This window comes from Acinonyx jubatus, chromosome A1, assembly GCF_027475565.1.
Source record: "Acinonyx jubatus isolate Ajub_Pintada_27869175 chromosome A1, VMU_Ajub_asm_v1.0, whole genome shotgun sequence".
Classification (NCBI taxonomy): Eukaryota; Metazoa; Chordata; class Mammalia; order Carnivora; family Felidae; genus Acinonyx; species Acinonyx jubatus.
The window spans coordinates 24,567,274-24,582,668 of NC_069380.1; the positions used below are offsets into that span (position 1 = coordinate 24,567,274).

The 15,395-nt window shown below is 35.0% G+C and overlaps 1 protein-coding gene across 8 annotated transcripts in view; it reads left to right on the forward strand.

The window, feature by feature from the left end:
* The window catches only part of ZC3H13 (zinc finger CCCH-type containing 13), a 95,478-nt gene that overhangs the window by 9,073 nt on the left and 71,010 nt on the right, over positions 1–15,395 (forward strand). For 7 of the 8 annotated variants that reach the window (XM_027064861.2, XM_027064859.2, XM_027064863.2 and 4 more), the window contains exon 4: positions 640–751. In XM_027064861.2, coding sequence (XP_026920662.1) covers positions 640–751 — 112 coding nt within the window. Of the gene's footprint in view, positions 1–639; positions 752–10,965; positions 11,729–15,395 lie in introns of those variants that run through there. The other variant, XM_053215693.1, reaches the window with a different exon arrangement.

Here is a 15,395-nt window from a genome sequence, read left to right on the forward strand (position 1 = left end):
GATTTTCCTTGATTAAAGGAACTCCACTGCCTAAATCTTGCTTTGAATCCTTTAACTATTTTCTGTTCTGAAACTACCAAATTTAAGAAGAGTTATAAGAATAACAGAAAAATCCTATATTTGCCATGATTCTTGAGGTGGGTAATTCTCAGTTGTTGGCATTGCATCCAACCACATACGTGTATATATGAAAATACCGCTAATGTTGCCTTTTGATTAATTTTACAACGTTGGGGTTTAAAACTTTATCTTCTGACTTTTTACTTCAAATACAAGTAATACATTTATGTGATTTTTAGAAAAACAAGTTAAGCTGTTAATTACAAATTCTTTTTTCTCAGCTCACATACAGTTTCTTATTCTTATCACTAGTACCTGCCTCCCCATGGAATTTTAATGTATACACTTCTGGTTGGTATTGGGAGAAAACTTGTAAGTGATGCTTGTATTATTTATATATTAATATTTAAGCTCAAGCAAATTGATTATTTTTCTGAACATTAGGAGCCATGGGCAGTTAGAAAATTTTTATTGATTTGTGAGGTATTTCTGTAAATATAGTCTTATAAGTGTTATATGAATATAGATCTTTGTTGTTTTGTTTTGTTTCTCTTTTGTTTTTGTTTTTTCGGTTCAAAGGTCACCAGAAAGACCTACAGGGGATCTTAGAGAAAGAATGAAGAATAAGCGCCAAGATGTGGACACTGAGTCCCAGAAACGAAACACAGAGGAGTCATCCTCACCTGTTAGGGTAGGAATGAATTTCTCAAAACAAAGTTTAATTTCGGTAGTGATTTATTATTTACGTTCCACTCAAAATAGTATCTTGGGTGCTAAATATATGGTAAATGTGTAATACCAGGTTATAATGTTTTATGTGAATAATGTAATTTAGAGGAAAAACATCCTCTGGGAAAACTCCTAATTCTCTGAATTAGTTCTTGATGGCAGTTGATTAAGGTGAAGGGAATTGGTTAGCAGAGCCCAGGCTGAACTTCATAGGATTTCTGTATCTTGGTGGGCATCCTGAGCATCTAAAAGTATTCTGAAGTTTTCAGAATTCAGTCAGCTGTCCTATCCTGCTTGCTTCTAAGAAAGATTGAAGTGGGTTACAGTAGAACACTTAGAAATTAAAACAGTGAGAGCAGGCGTGGTGGTGATGGAAGCTGAACTAGAGAACTTAGGTGAAGGAAAGCACATGTGACCACAAATTCAGTGGTGAATTTCCTGGTAATGAAGCCAGAAGAGAAATATAATTGATGATTATATATAATTTGGTGGTTGTATAAGTATATAAATTTATATCAATATATAAATCCATGCTTCAGTATAACTTATTGAATAAAAGAAGACATCAGTTTTTCAGAAATGGAAATCTCTTCCTGAGTTAATTTTTTTTAAGAAATTTATGTGTATGTGTAACAGATTATTGAGATATAACTCACATACCATACTGTTCATCCATTTCAAGTGTACATTTCAGTGGTTTTTGTATATTCCCAGAGTCAGGCAACCATCACCACAGTCAATTTTGGAGCATTTTCATCACCCTGAAAAGAAACCCCGTACCCTTTAGTGGTCACACTTGTATCCAACTGACCACCAGCCCTAGGTGACCACTATTCCACTTACGATCACTATAGATTTGCCTGCTGTGGATATTTCATAATGCTGGAGTTACGCAATATGTGGTTTTGTTTTTGACTAGTGTCTTTCACTTAGAGTTTTCAAGGTTCATGAAAGACTATAGGATACATCAATATTTTATTCCTTGTTTTTGCCAAATAATATTCCATTGTATTAACATATCATGTTTATCCATTCATTAGTAGATGAACATTTGGGTTGTTTCCACTTTTTGGCTTTTAGGTATAATGCTGCTATGAACATCCATACACAATTTTTTGAGTGGACACATGTTTTCATTTCTCTTGGATTTATATCCTGGAGTAGAATTGCTGCATCATACAGCAACTCTATGTTTAATTTTTTGAGCAACTGCTAGATTGTTTTCTGAAGCAGCTACACCATTTTACATTCTTGTCAGCAGTGTAGGAGGTTTTCAATTCTCTGTGTCTTTATCAGCATTTGCTATTATCTAAGTCATTCATTATAGCCATCTTAATGGATGTGACGTGGTAATCTAATTGTAGTTTTTGCAATTCCCTGACGGCTAATGATACTGAATATCGTCTCCTGTGCTTATTGGCGACCTGCATACCTTCTCAGGAGACATGTTCATTCAAATCCTTTGCCTATGTTTTAATTGGGTTGTCTTTTTGTTGATTTGTAACAACTCTATGTATTTAAAAAAATTTTTTTTAATGTTTATTTTTGAGAGAGAGCATGAGTGGGGGAGGACCAGAGAGAGAGAGAGAGAGAGAGAGAGAGAGAATCTGAAGCAGGCTCAGGCTCTGAGCTGTCAGGACAGAGCCCAACATGGGGCTCTAACTCTCAAACCATGAGATCATGACCCAAGCTGAAGTCAGACTGAGCCACCCAGGTGCCCCTTCAACTCTATGTATTTTAGATACAAATTCCTTTTATACGATTTTTAAAAGTTTTCTTCCATTCTTTGGGTTATCTTTTTATGTTCTTGATGATGTCCTTTAAAGCACAAATGTTTTTAATTTGATGAAATCCAGTTTATCTGTGTTTTTGTTGTTGTTTGTGCTTTAGGTGTCTTATTTAAGAAACCATTGTCTAATTCAGGGTCACAAAGATTTATGCCGTGTTTTCTTCAAAGAATCTTAGAGCTTTAGCTTTGATCCATTTTGAGTTAATTTTTATGTATGGTCCAGCCTTATTCTTTTTCATGTGGATATCTTAGTTGTCTCATATTATAATCTTTTTATTAAGATTATTGTTTAAACAGAAACGTTTCTGATAATTTAAGCTTTATAGAAGCTTTCCTGTGATTGTCTTTGATCCTTGATAAAAAAGCTGTGTTACAGTTTCACATTATAGTTTGTAGAGACTTCTCTTTGGGAACCTAAAGTAGTGCAGTTTTAAGTTTGTAGCTTCTAACGTCTGATATGATCCATAATACTGCTTTAGAAATCTCAAAGTGTACTTCTCAGCTACAGGTATGTATCAGAAGGTTTTTAGAGGATAGTCTTTTGCAAAATACATGCTGATACTCTACCCCTGATCTACTGAATGAGAGTTTCTGGATAGAGGCTGAAAATTGCATTTTGCATTTTGCAAATTTTGCATATTGCATTTTGAAATAACTGATTATTCAGAATAAGGAGCGAACTTGTGGTTTGCTAGTAATATGTAACAACCACTTGGGGCGTGGGGAGCCATGCTTTGTAGGATTCGCCAGTTTCTTTGGTGTAAGTACTCCCATCGTGCTCGGTCTCAAGCTGGCAAAGTGATATCACTGAATACAGAGTTGAGAAGAGATACTCGTTTTCACACCATTATATAGTATTATTCACACGTATGTCACACACAGATGTATATACACATATATAATAAGTGTAATTAACCTCAAGTAAAATGTACTAAAATATTTAGGAAGTGAGTTTCGAATAAGTAGTACCTTTGTTTTTATTATTTAACTGTCAGCTTATATGCTTTAATTTTTTTTTAATTTTCTTTTTTTAATGTTTATTTATTTTGAGAGAGAGAGGGAGAGACAGAGCACGAGCAGGGAAGGGGCAGAGAGAGGGGGAGACCCAGAATCCAAAGCAGGCTCCAGGCTCTGAGCTGTCAGCACAGAGCCCGATGTGAGGCTCAAAGTCCCAAACAGTGAGATCATGACCTGAGCCGAAGTCAGACGCCCAACCGACCGAGCCACCCAGGTGTCCCTATGATTTAATTTTTAATCATAGCTCCGTTTAACAGTGGCTCGTGCAGTTCCTAAAAATTTAACAGTTGGCTCTTGTGAGTCAGTGTGGACCTGACTCTAGCACACCACTAAATGGGCTGTAGTTTAAAGGGCAAACATCTGGAATTCGTATTCTGAAGACATTATTTTAGGAATTGTTTTTTAACTTTACTGTCAGTTTCCTTATCTGTAAAATGGAGTTGATGGCGATATCAATGTGTTACTGTGAAGAAAATACATGTAAAACAAAGTAGCATGAGTGGCTGGTCCATGGTGACTGTTGGAAAATGGTATGGACAGGGGTGAGAATAGCTCTCAGCCTTCCTGTCTAATATAAATTGGCTTTAGGCCCTTTATAGGAGATGAACATCAGCTTTGGAGATTTAGGTTGTTAACAGATACCTAAATCTAAGTGTGTTGCTGATCATAAAGGTTTATATGTTCAGCATTATCAGTTTAGTAGACAGCTAAGTTGACATTACATTAAGAAATTTAAAGCCTGGGGCACCTGGGTGTTTCAGCCAATTGAGTGTCAGACTTTGGCTCAGGTCATGATCTCACAGTTCATGAGTTCCAGCCTCGTGTCTGGCTCTCTACTGTCAGCGCAGAGCCCACTTTGGTTCCTCTGTCTCCCTTGCTCTCTGCACCCCCGTCTTAAAAACAAACATTAAAAAAAATTTTTAAGCCTGATTTTTACTTTCTTTAGAAGAGAAAGCCCTCAAAGGTGCCGAATGCCATGCATACCTAAGGGTTATAGTTAGAAGATTCAAGAGTGATAAGGTTTTAGGAAATTGACTATCCAAACTTAGAGAAGACTGTTAATAAGCTGGGATACCGGGGTATTAACTATTTAGAGTGATCTGTATGGCAGGATAACAAGTGCTGTTCGTTTCTGTGATATTCCTACTGCAGCACATGGGCCTGCTGATCTTAATGGAATAAATTTCTATGGGAAAGTCATTTAGTTTAGGTAGGGGCACCTATAGGTTAGATAGCAGTGTCGCTAAGATAGGTTGTGTGTGATTTTTCACAAAATAACTATAATTCTACCCCTTCTGTCCCACTGAATCCAGCTCCAGTGTGTCTGAGTTATGAGGTGGATAACTCATGATCTTGTGGGGAGACATTCATCAATAGATAAATTGTAATTCTATAAAGTACGATAGTATGACAGAGAGATGAATAAAACACACAGTGGAGAGAGTAAATACCTCCATGGGGAACCACAGAACATTTCACAGAGGGAAAGGATATTTGCCCTGAGTGTTGAAGGATAGGTAGGATGAAAGAGGGGGCAGTGAAAGTTTAGGAAGAGGAAAAAACCAGCACACTAACAATAAGGAGTTTTAAAGGACTCCTAGTGTGTTTGAGAATCTGTGAAGATATGTGTTTAAAGAATGGAAATTATAGAATGTGAATTTGTGATAAGGGCTGAAGAGGTGGATTAGGTCGATCAGATTGTGAATAGTCTTAATGTGTCAGTCAGGGTTTGGCAAGAGAAAAGAGATTTGTACGCCAGGAATCTATTCTTGTTCACAGATTCGCCTCTAGACCCTGCAACTGGTAAGTTCACTTAATGAATGAAGAGTGCTTCTGATGTGTAGCCAGTGTTTGGACCTCTGGTGGTCTGGGGCATCTGTGCTCCAGTGGGGCTGCTGAACACTTGAAATGGGGCTGGTCTGAATTGAGCTGTTCTGTAAGTGTAAAATACGTAGTGAATTTCAAAGCCTTGATATGTAAAATAAAAGTCAAGTAGCTCATTAAGAATTTTTGTTTACATGTTGAAATGACAATATTTTGGATAGACTGGGTTAAAGATATCAGAATTTTAATTTTCCCTGTTTCTTTTTTCTTTTTAATATGGAAACAATAATATCCGAAATTACATATGTGGCTCATGTAACATTTTTATTGCAAAGGATGTGTTTGGGCAATCTGAGCCAAATTTAACACAATGGAACTAAATTTAACACAGAGGCGCGAGGTAGAGTCAGTAGGATTTGATGACCAAAAGAATGAGTGGAGGGGACATGTTAAACCTAAGTAGGTTTTCGATGCCATTAAGTAAGATGGGGAAGACAGTGAGTTGAGTTGTGGCCCCTTTTGTGTACTAGGCTTATATCACGGACAAGTAATTTTTGGCACTATTTTCAGTACTTGTACGGATGCTAGTATGCTATTAGAGTCCCTGTTGACATTCAGTTGCATTATCTTATGTTTAATAGTTCCAGAATAACAATAATATCGCTAATAATATTACTGAGAACAGTTTAAGATTTCTTTGTAGTTCTTAGGATATATCCCATTAGGGAAATACCTGTGAAATCTGTTAAGGACATATAATCAAATTATTGTATGTCAAGTCACTTGAAACAGTTCTTCTCTGAGGTCAAACCACAAAATTGATAACAACAGTTGCATTGCTTTATTTAATTTTGATTTTTGTTCTAGGGTATCTTTTTATTTTATTTCATTTTGTTTTTTTATCATAAAACATTTACATGGTTGCAGAGTTAAATCTCCCAAACAGTTTACCTTCAGAAAAGTCTTTTTATCTCTTGATTGTTCCACCCTATTACCAATAGGTAACCAGTTTTAGTAGTTTGTGGATTATACCGCTGTTTTAACACACACACATACAGATCCAAATTGTATGTATATGAGTACATACACAAATTACTGTTTATGTAGGGGTATTTCTTCTTTTTCTTAGATAAAAGGTAACATACTGTATACATTTTCTTTACCTTGCTGTGTTTACTTATTACTGTATGTAGGAGACCATTCCATAGCAATATGTAGAGATATTTCTTATGTCTTTTTACATTTAGGTAGCACTTCATTGTATGAATGTATCATACATTGTTTAACCAGTCTTCTACTGCAGACATTTATTTCAGTCTTGCTACAGCAAATAGAACTTCAGTGAAGAGCTTTGAGCACTTGTTTTTGGGTTTAAGTGTGTCTTAGGAAGAGATAAAGCCCTCAAATGGAACTGCTGTGTCAAGAGTAAAATCCTATGTAATTTTGCTAAATAATGACAACTCTTTTTCAAAGCATTGTTGCCTGCAGTGTATGATGGTGCCTTTTTTTTTCCCTACTTTGTTAGCATATGTGGTCAAATTTTCGAATTTTTGCCAATTTGATAGGAAAAAATAGGGTGTATAATTTTTATTTATGTTACTCTTATGAATGAAGTTAGACATCTTCCTATAGATAAGGAACATTTTCTGTGAATTCTGTTCATGTCTCCTGCCTATTTTTGATTTTTTTTTGGGGGGGGGGTTGGTTTTTTCCTTTTCTATTTTTAGAATCCCTGTCTTGTAGGGATAATTTATTTATGATATTGGGTACAGATAATTTCCTTGTTTTTTCATTTATTTTATTTTAATACTTTATTTTTCAGTTTTAGGTTCATAGCAAAATTGATCAGAAGGTACAAAGATTTCACATGTGACTCCACACAGTCACAACCTCCCACACTCTAAATATCCTGAACCAAAGTGATACATTTCTTAAAATTAGTGAACCTACACTGACACATCATTATCACTCAACGGTCATAGTTTGTATTAGGATTTACTCCTGTACATTCTATAGGTTTGGACAAATGTATAATGACATGTTCACCGTTATAGTATCATACAGAGTAGTTAGACTGCCCTAAAAATTCTCTGTGCCTATTCATTTTTCTTTCCTATTATCTCCTAGTAACTACTGTTTCTTTTACTGTTTCCAGAGCTTTTCCTTTTATAGAATGTCCAGTAATTGCAATGATACAGTATGTAAACGTTTTAGATTGGCTTCTTTCACTTAACAATAGGCATTTAAGATTCTGCCATGTCTGTTTATGGCTTGATAGCTCATTTGTTTTTAACCCTGAATAATATTTCATTATATGGATGTGTCAGGTAATAGTTTATCTATTCATCTTTAGAAGGATACCTTGGTTGCTTTCAAGTTTTGGCAATTTTAGATAAAGCTGCTATAAACATCCTTGTTTGGGTAAATTCCAAGGAATGCCACTATAGGATTATATGGTATGAGTATGTTTAGTTTCCTAAGTTTTAGTTTCTCTAGTTGAGGAAGTTCCCCTCTGCTTGTAGTATGCTAAGAGTTTTTATCACGAATGGATGTTAGATTTTGTCAAATGCTTTCACTGTTATCTATGGAAATGATCACATGATTTTTTCTTCTTAAGTCTGTTGATGTGATGGATTATTTTAATTGACTTTTGATTGGTGAATCAACCTTGTATACCTGGTATAAATCCCACTAGGTTGTGTTGGGCAGATCTTTTTATATATTGATGGATTTGATTTGCTAATATTTTCAGGATATTTGCATCTATGTTCTTAAGAAATATTTGTCATTACAAGAAGATTGCGGTGTCTTTGTCTGGTTTTGGTATTATTTTGCTATTAAATGCTGTTTTCATAGAATGAGTCAGGAAGTATTCTGCTTCTATTTTCTGAAAAAGACTGTAGAGAATTGCTCTAATTCCTTTCTTAAATGTTTGATAGAATTTGCGTGTGAATCCACCTGGGCCTGGTGCTTTCTGTTTTAGAAGATTATTATTGTTTCAGTTTCTTTAATGGAACTGAATGGCTTACTCAGATTGTCTTTCTTCATGTATGAGTTTTAGCAGATTGTCTTTTTTTGAGGAATTAGACTATTTCATATAGGTTATCAAATTTGTGGTCGTAGCATTGTTTGTAGTATTCCTTAATTATCCTTTTAATGTCCTTGGGATTTGTAGTAATGTCTCCTCTTTTGTTTCTGATATTACTAACTTATGTCTTCTCTCTTTTTTTCCTAGTTAGCCTGACTACCTTATCAATTTTATTGATGTTTTCAAAGACTGGCTTTAGGTTTCTTTGATTCTTCTCTGTTGATTCCTGTTTTCAATTTTGATTTCTGCTCTAATTTTTATTCTTTTTCACTGCTTACTTTAGATTTAATTTGCTGTTCTTTTTCGAGTTTTTTAAAGTGGAAGCTTTGATTATGGACTTTAGAGTTTTAGAAGTGCTGTAAATTCTTCTGTAAACCCTGCTTTCACTGCATTCCACAAATTTCGATAAGTTGTATTTCAGCTTCATTTAATTTGAAATATTTTTAAATTGCTCTCGAGGTTTTTTCTTTCAGTCATGTGTTAATTAGAGGTGTGTTGTTTAATCTCCACGTATTTTGGGATTTTCCAACTAGCTTTCTGTTATTGATTTCTAGTTTAATTACATTGTGGTCTGGGAGCAAACATGGTGTGATGTCTATTCTTTTAAAAGTGTGTTTTATGGTCCAGAACATGGTCTGTTTTGTGGTGAGTGTCCCCTATGAGCTTGAGAAACGTGTATTCTGCTGTTGTTGGATGAAGTAGTCTATAGACATCAGTTGTATCCAGTATAGATTGATGGTGCTTTTGAGTTAAACTATGTTCTTACTGATTTTCTCCTTGCTAGATCTGTCCATTTTTGACAGAGCGGTGTTAAAGTCTCCAACTGTAATAGTGGATCATGCCTTTTCCTTACAGTTTATATCAGTTTTTGCCTTATGTATTTTGACACTCTGTTGTTAGGCACATATATATTAAGGATTTTTATGTCTTCTTAGAGAATTGACTGCTTTATCATTATGTAACGCCTCTTTTTGTCCCTGGTCACTTTTCTTGCTTTGAAGTCTGCTCTGTCTGAAATTAACATAGCTACATCCACTCTCTTTTGATTAGTATTAGCACAGTATATCTTTCTCCATCTCTTTTCCTTTTTTTCTGTGTCTTTATATATAAATTTATTTCTTGTAGACAGCATGTATTTGGGTCTTATTTTTTAGTGCACTCTGACAGTCTCTGTTTTCATTGATGTAGTCCATTGATGTTTAAAGGAAGTATTCATATAATTGAATTAATGTCTATTATGTTTGTTACTGTTTTCTGTTTGTTACCATTGTTCTTTGTTCCTTTTGTCTTCCACTCTTTTTGTGCCTACTATGGTTTTAATGAGCAATTTTATATTATTCCAGTTTCTCCTTTTCTAGCATATCAGTTTACTCATTTTCACTTTTTTTATAGCAGTTGCACTAGAGTTTGCAGTGTACATTTACAACTAATTCCAGTTTACTTTCAAGTAACACTCTAGTGCTTCACAGGTAGTCCAAGTACTGTATAATAACAAAGTATTACTAATTCTTTCCTCTGGAATATCCTAAGTGGTACTGGGATTTTCTGCTCCTTAAAGGTTTGGTAAAATTCCCATGTGAAACCAACTGAGTCTGGGGGCACCTAGGTGGCTCAGCCAGTTAAGTGTCCGACTTCAGCTCAGGTCATGTTCTCGCGGTCTGTGGGTTCAAGCCCCACATCGGGCTCTGTGCTGACAGCTCAGAGCCTGGATCCTGCTTTGGATTCTGTGTCTCCCTCTCTGCCCCTCCCCCATTCATGCTCTGTCTCTCTCTGTCTCAAAAATAAATAAACGTTAAAAAAAAAAAAAAAAGTCTGGTACTGTTTTATGAAAAGTTCTTTATTTTTTTATGGAAATTAGACTTTTGGCTTTGAAGTCAATTTTGTCAAATTGTATTTTTCTAAAAAATTATTTCCTCTGGGTTTTAAAACTTTCTACATAGAGTTGTGAAGAAATCTCATGTTTTTCTTTATTTTTCTTTGTTCTAATGCCTATTTTTATTTTGTCTGATTCGGGATACTTTTGCTTTTTCCCTTTTTTCTTGATTTAGGTTAGCCAATGATTTTCAGAGAGTTGGCTTTTGGATTTATAGATTAGTTCTTTCTCTTTTCTAATACATGTATTTGTTTTTTCTTTTATTCTGTCTTTGCTTTACTGTGTTCCTTTTTCTTTTTGAATTGATTGAGCATTTATTTATTCTCATTTGATTTATATTAGTATTAAAGCTTTTCTCCATTAAAAGCTTTAGCTGAATTTATGGATCTGATCTTATATGTCATGTTTTCATTATCATTATTTTCAAGAAATTCTCCTCTTTAGGTTTGGATTTTACCTATGATCCAATAAGTTTTTAATTGTACATTTAAAAATTTTAGGTCGAAGAGCCTTTTGTTTGTTGTATGTGTGTGTGCATGTGTGTGTATGTTATTTCCATTAAAAACAATAACTTCTCTGCTATTACTCTTTATATTTCTATTTTTTTCAACTTTACCAAGATTTTCTTTGTGGCCTAAGGTCAGTTTATCTAAATTTTCCCTGTGTGCTTGAAAGGATGGAGTATTTCCTATTTTTTTGGTTTCAGGTTCTCAAGTATATCTAAAATATCTACTGTTTTGATCTTCTCTATTTTTAATATCATTGTCTACTTGAGGTCTTGATTTGAGACTATCTTGTTAAAGTGTCTTGTGTCTCTACTTTTCCCTACCTCTCTTATACTTGCTGCATTTCACTGTGTGTATGATGCACAGATACAACGATAAAAACTGTTCTCTTTTCATGGTAATGTTTTTAACGCAGTGTTTAGAGATGACTTGATTTTGGTGATCTGTTGGATGTCCTTTGAAGTATAAACCTTATTTATTTGTGGCTCTCCTTATTGTGAAACAATGTAATTTTTGTGACCACTTCATAAAAGAAAATCTCCATTAACCCTATCATGGGATTTTTCTTCAGTGGTTATAAACAAAATATACTACAGTTTCCCAAATACAGATCTACATTTCTTAACTGTCTGTGTTTCTGTAATATTGAAAGGATCTGAGACTGTAATCTGTGAATGATTTAAAATTTCGCAATGTCAGCTTGTTCTAATAGCTATCTATAGACTGGGTTGAGTTAGCTGGGCTAATGTTCAGGCCAAAAATCAATGAACCATTATTGTTCATTTTTTAAAGTTTTCAACTTCATCAGAAGTGTCCACTTGAAAAGGTTTCAAAACATTAAGGTGAGAACCATAATCTCAGTAATAGTTTTTTCTGATTGTTAATAGCTTCGGTGTAAAAATGTGGTAATAAATTATAGACAAGAAAAATTTGGATCAACATTAATCCTAGAGCTTCTGACAGAAAATTAAGAATTCACTAATAACGTTAGTATTTTGTGTAACTAAGCATATTTTAGAGCAAAAGTGTTTGGAATCATTATTCTTTAAAAGATGGGAAGACAAAATCCTTTGTATGAAACATTGAGTGTTTAAAACTTGATATTCTTCAGTATAATAGAGAATTATTACTAGGAACAATTATAGCTTTAAGCTAGTAATGGACAAATTTACACAGTTGTTTTAAAGTGAATATTAGTACAAGGGGGGAACTTCATTGGTATATAAGGGAGTTATTTTTTGACCAAATGTTCTGTGATAATTTTTATCTATTAGTTGCAAAGGAAGTTTCTCCAACTAATTTTTTTAATTTTTTAAAGAATGTTTGTTTTGAGAGAGAGAGAGAGAGAGAGAGAGAGTGTGTGTGTGTGTGTGTGTGTGTGTGAGAGAGAGAGAGAGAGAGAGTAGGGGAGGGGCTGAGAGAGAGAGAGAGAGAGAGAGAGAGAGAGAGAGAGAGAATCCCTGCAGAGCCCCATGCGGGGCTTGATCTCCCAAACCATGAGATCATGACCTGAGCCGAAATTAAGAGTCTGAGGCTTAACCACCTGAGCCCCCGAGGGACCCCCTAAGTAATTTTAGAAAGGTATAAGGAAATGCAATGAGATTATGTGGGATAAATGGAAAAGATAGTTGAAGTAGATTTTTTTTCCCTTCCCATCTTCTTTGTCTCATCTAATACATATTAATACCATTCCCTGTCATTAACAAAGAACAAACATGTTTTAGGGATAAACAGACTTTAGGAACAAATGTCAGTTGCACTCATATGGCCTAGGGTGGCTTGAACTAATAGTTGTGGATAAGTCAAAGGGAAATAGTTGGCTCTACTTTAAGCAGTAGACAAAGTTTGATGTGATTGCTAAAGAATTGTTAGGCTTTAAAAAATTTATTTTTATTTTTTTAGAATTGTTAATCTTAACTTTCCCTTTCAGCACTATTATGGACTATATACTTTGAGGGTCCTCTTACTACAGTAAAACTAGATCCTGAATAAGTGACAACAAACACATTTTAAATGCATTGCTGCTTTCTCAAAAAATATAAAACAGCAGCAAAAACAAAGAAACAAGAACAGAAAATTAAATAGTAAATGTGAAAGCTAGTGGTGACCTTACGACTTTTACTAGTATTAGAGCAGGTCAGAGACTAAGCCTTTTTGGTCCATCTGTGGAGACAGAGTTGTTGAATTGGAAGATGGAGCTGAAAAATTTATCCAGAATACAGCACATAAATACAGGTTACAGATAATGTTGAAGAGATTCACAAGTTTGGGGGAAATACTTAGAAAGTCTAATGTACCTCTCATTGGAACTCCAGGAAAAAAATAGAATGTAGGAGAGTCAGTTATTGAAAGTAGTGCTGTGAATTTTCTGTAATTGATGAGACAAAGCTACAGAAGTCACAATACATATCAAATGGAATATTATTATGCAGTTGTAAAATACCAGAATCATGGAGAAAATACCAGAAACACCCCAAGAAAAAAAGGGAAATCCTCCTACAAAGAAGCAACAGAATGACGTCAGTAACAGTGGAAGCCAAAAGACACTGGGATAATATTTCCAAAACGTTAAGATAAATCTGTCAACCCATAGTTATATATCCAGCAAAACCGTTTTTCAAGAATGAAGATATAATACAGACATTTTTAGATAAAATCGAGTGTTGGCTACTAGGAGAACTTCACTAAATAGAGAATGTCTAAAAAGATACGCATCAGGAAGGTAGTAGCAAATGATTTAGAAGGAGGGTCTGAAATGTGAATCGTAAAGGCGAACAGAGAAAATGTTTACTAGGTTGGACAGTCTGTTTTGTGTTGGCCTATGAAATCGTCGGAAGTGTGGCCTTGTACTTTGAAGAGGTGAAGCGTAGTTCCAAAAGTGTAGTGTAAATTGCTTTGCACTCACCAGAACCCATCCCATCCCTTTTTCATTTTGTAGATGCATCGTGGTTTTGGGGAATTGACCCTGGTTCACTGCTGGGGCCTGATTAGTCTAATTCAGTCATAATAATCCCATTCTCTTTGCTAATTCGGTTGATTGAGGAACCAGGCCTGAGTCATTTCACCTGCGGCCATTACTTTGGTATTAGTTTTTGATTTATTGATTGGTTTGTTATTGATTTAGATGTGGTCATGGGACTGAAGTTGGCCCACTCAAACTGAAGGAATGAATTCTCATCTCGTGACTGAGGGAGAGCACACTGGGAGAACCTAGATTGCTTCTTACGGGAAAAGAAACATGCATTAGGAAGGGCAGAGCTGTGAGAGGAACAACACAAGAAAGTTTGATGTCTAATGATTTCAGTATGTTACTACATCACCCAGCCCTGAAGTTCACCTTATTTTATGTGACTGTACTTTAAACTTACGTAGTTTGTAAGCTTATAGTACCTTGTGTAAGCTCCACCCAAAACGTATCCTGCAAAATAAGTTAGACTTTATTAATGCAAGTATAATTTCAGTTCTACACCAGGAGAGGCAGAAGCCATATGCTGTGTGCTGCTGTGGCAAGACTAGATTAATTTTAGTTTTCATGTTTTATTGAATTACATTGGCAGATTGACGTGCCCAGGGAAAATGACAGAGTGATAAAGTGGGAAAATTCCAAAATGTTGATGTGTGATCAATGTGAAGTGTATCTTTGGCCTTGTCTAAGAAGATGTTGAAGAGATTTAGTAACAGTGTTCAGATATTTAAAGGGCTGATGGGTGACAGATGTTTAGATTTATTTTCCCATGATCTAGAGGTCGGAACTGATTCCAATCAGAAATTCTGGAGAGGTGTAAGAGAGTTGTGATCAGTATAAGAATTTTTTGATACTTAAGAGCTGTCTGAAAATGGGGACTAAGGGGTGTAACAGTGAAGAGAGATCAGTGGTGACCTAGGGAGTAAATATTTTTCCTTCTGTTCATCTACTAAGACTTCCATAGCTATATGATATTTAAGAGATTTCCTACATAGGGCAGGAGAAGGTTGGATTATGTTATTTACAGAGACTCCTAACATTTTATGACTTTAGTTGCTAATCAAATTATTGTAATACTGGTTTTCAACTTTTTTTAGCCTCAGAGCTTTTTTTTAAATCAAATTCTTCGCAATGCCTCTTTACTATCTAAAAGTAAAATTCATGGGGTGCCTGGGTGGCTCAGTTAAGCATGCGACTTTGGCTTAGGTCCTGATCTTGTGGTTTGTGAGTTCGAGCCCCACATCAGAGCTCAGCTGACAACTCAGAGCCGGGAACCTGCTTCGGATTCTGTCTCCCTCTCTCTCTGCCTCTCCCCTGCTCACACTCTGTCTCTGTCTCACAGAAATGAAAAACCTTAAAATTTAAAAAGATATTAAAAAATAAAATTCATAATGAATATTACCTATCCTTACATATAATGTTTATGGAATAAATGTGAATGTACTGTAAACTAAAAATAAAATGAAATAATTTAAAGTAAAAGCCTGCAATCATTTATTGCATTTCTGAAATGTAAGAAATTTTTAATACCAGCTTTTCTAAGT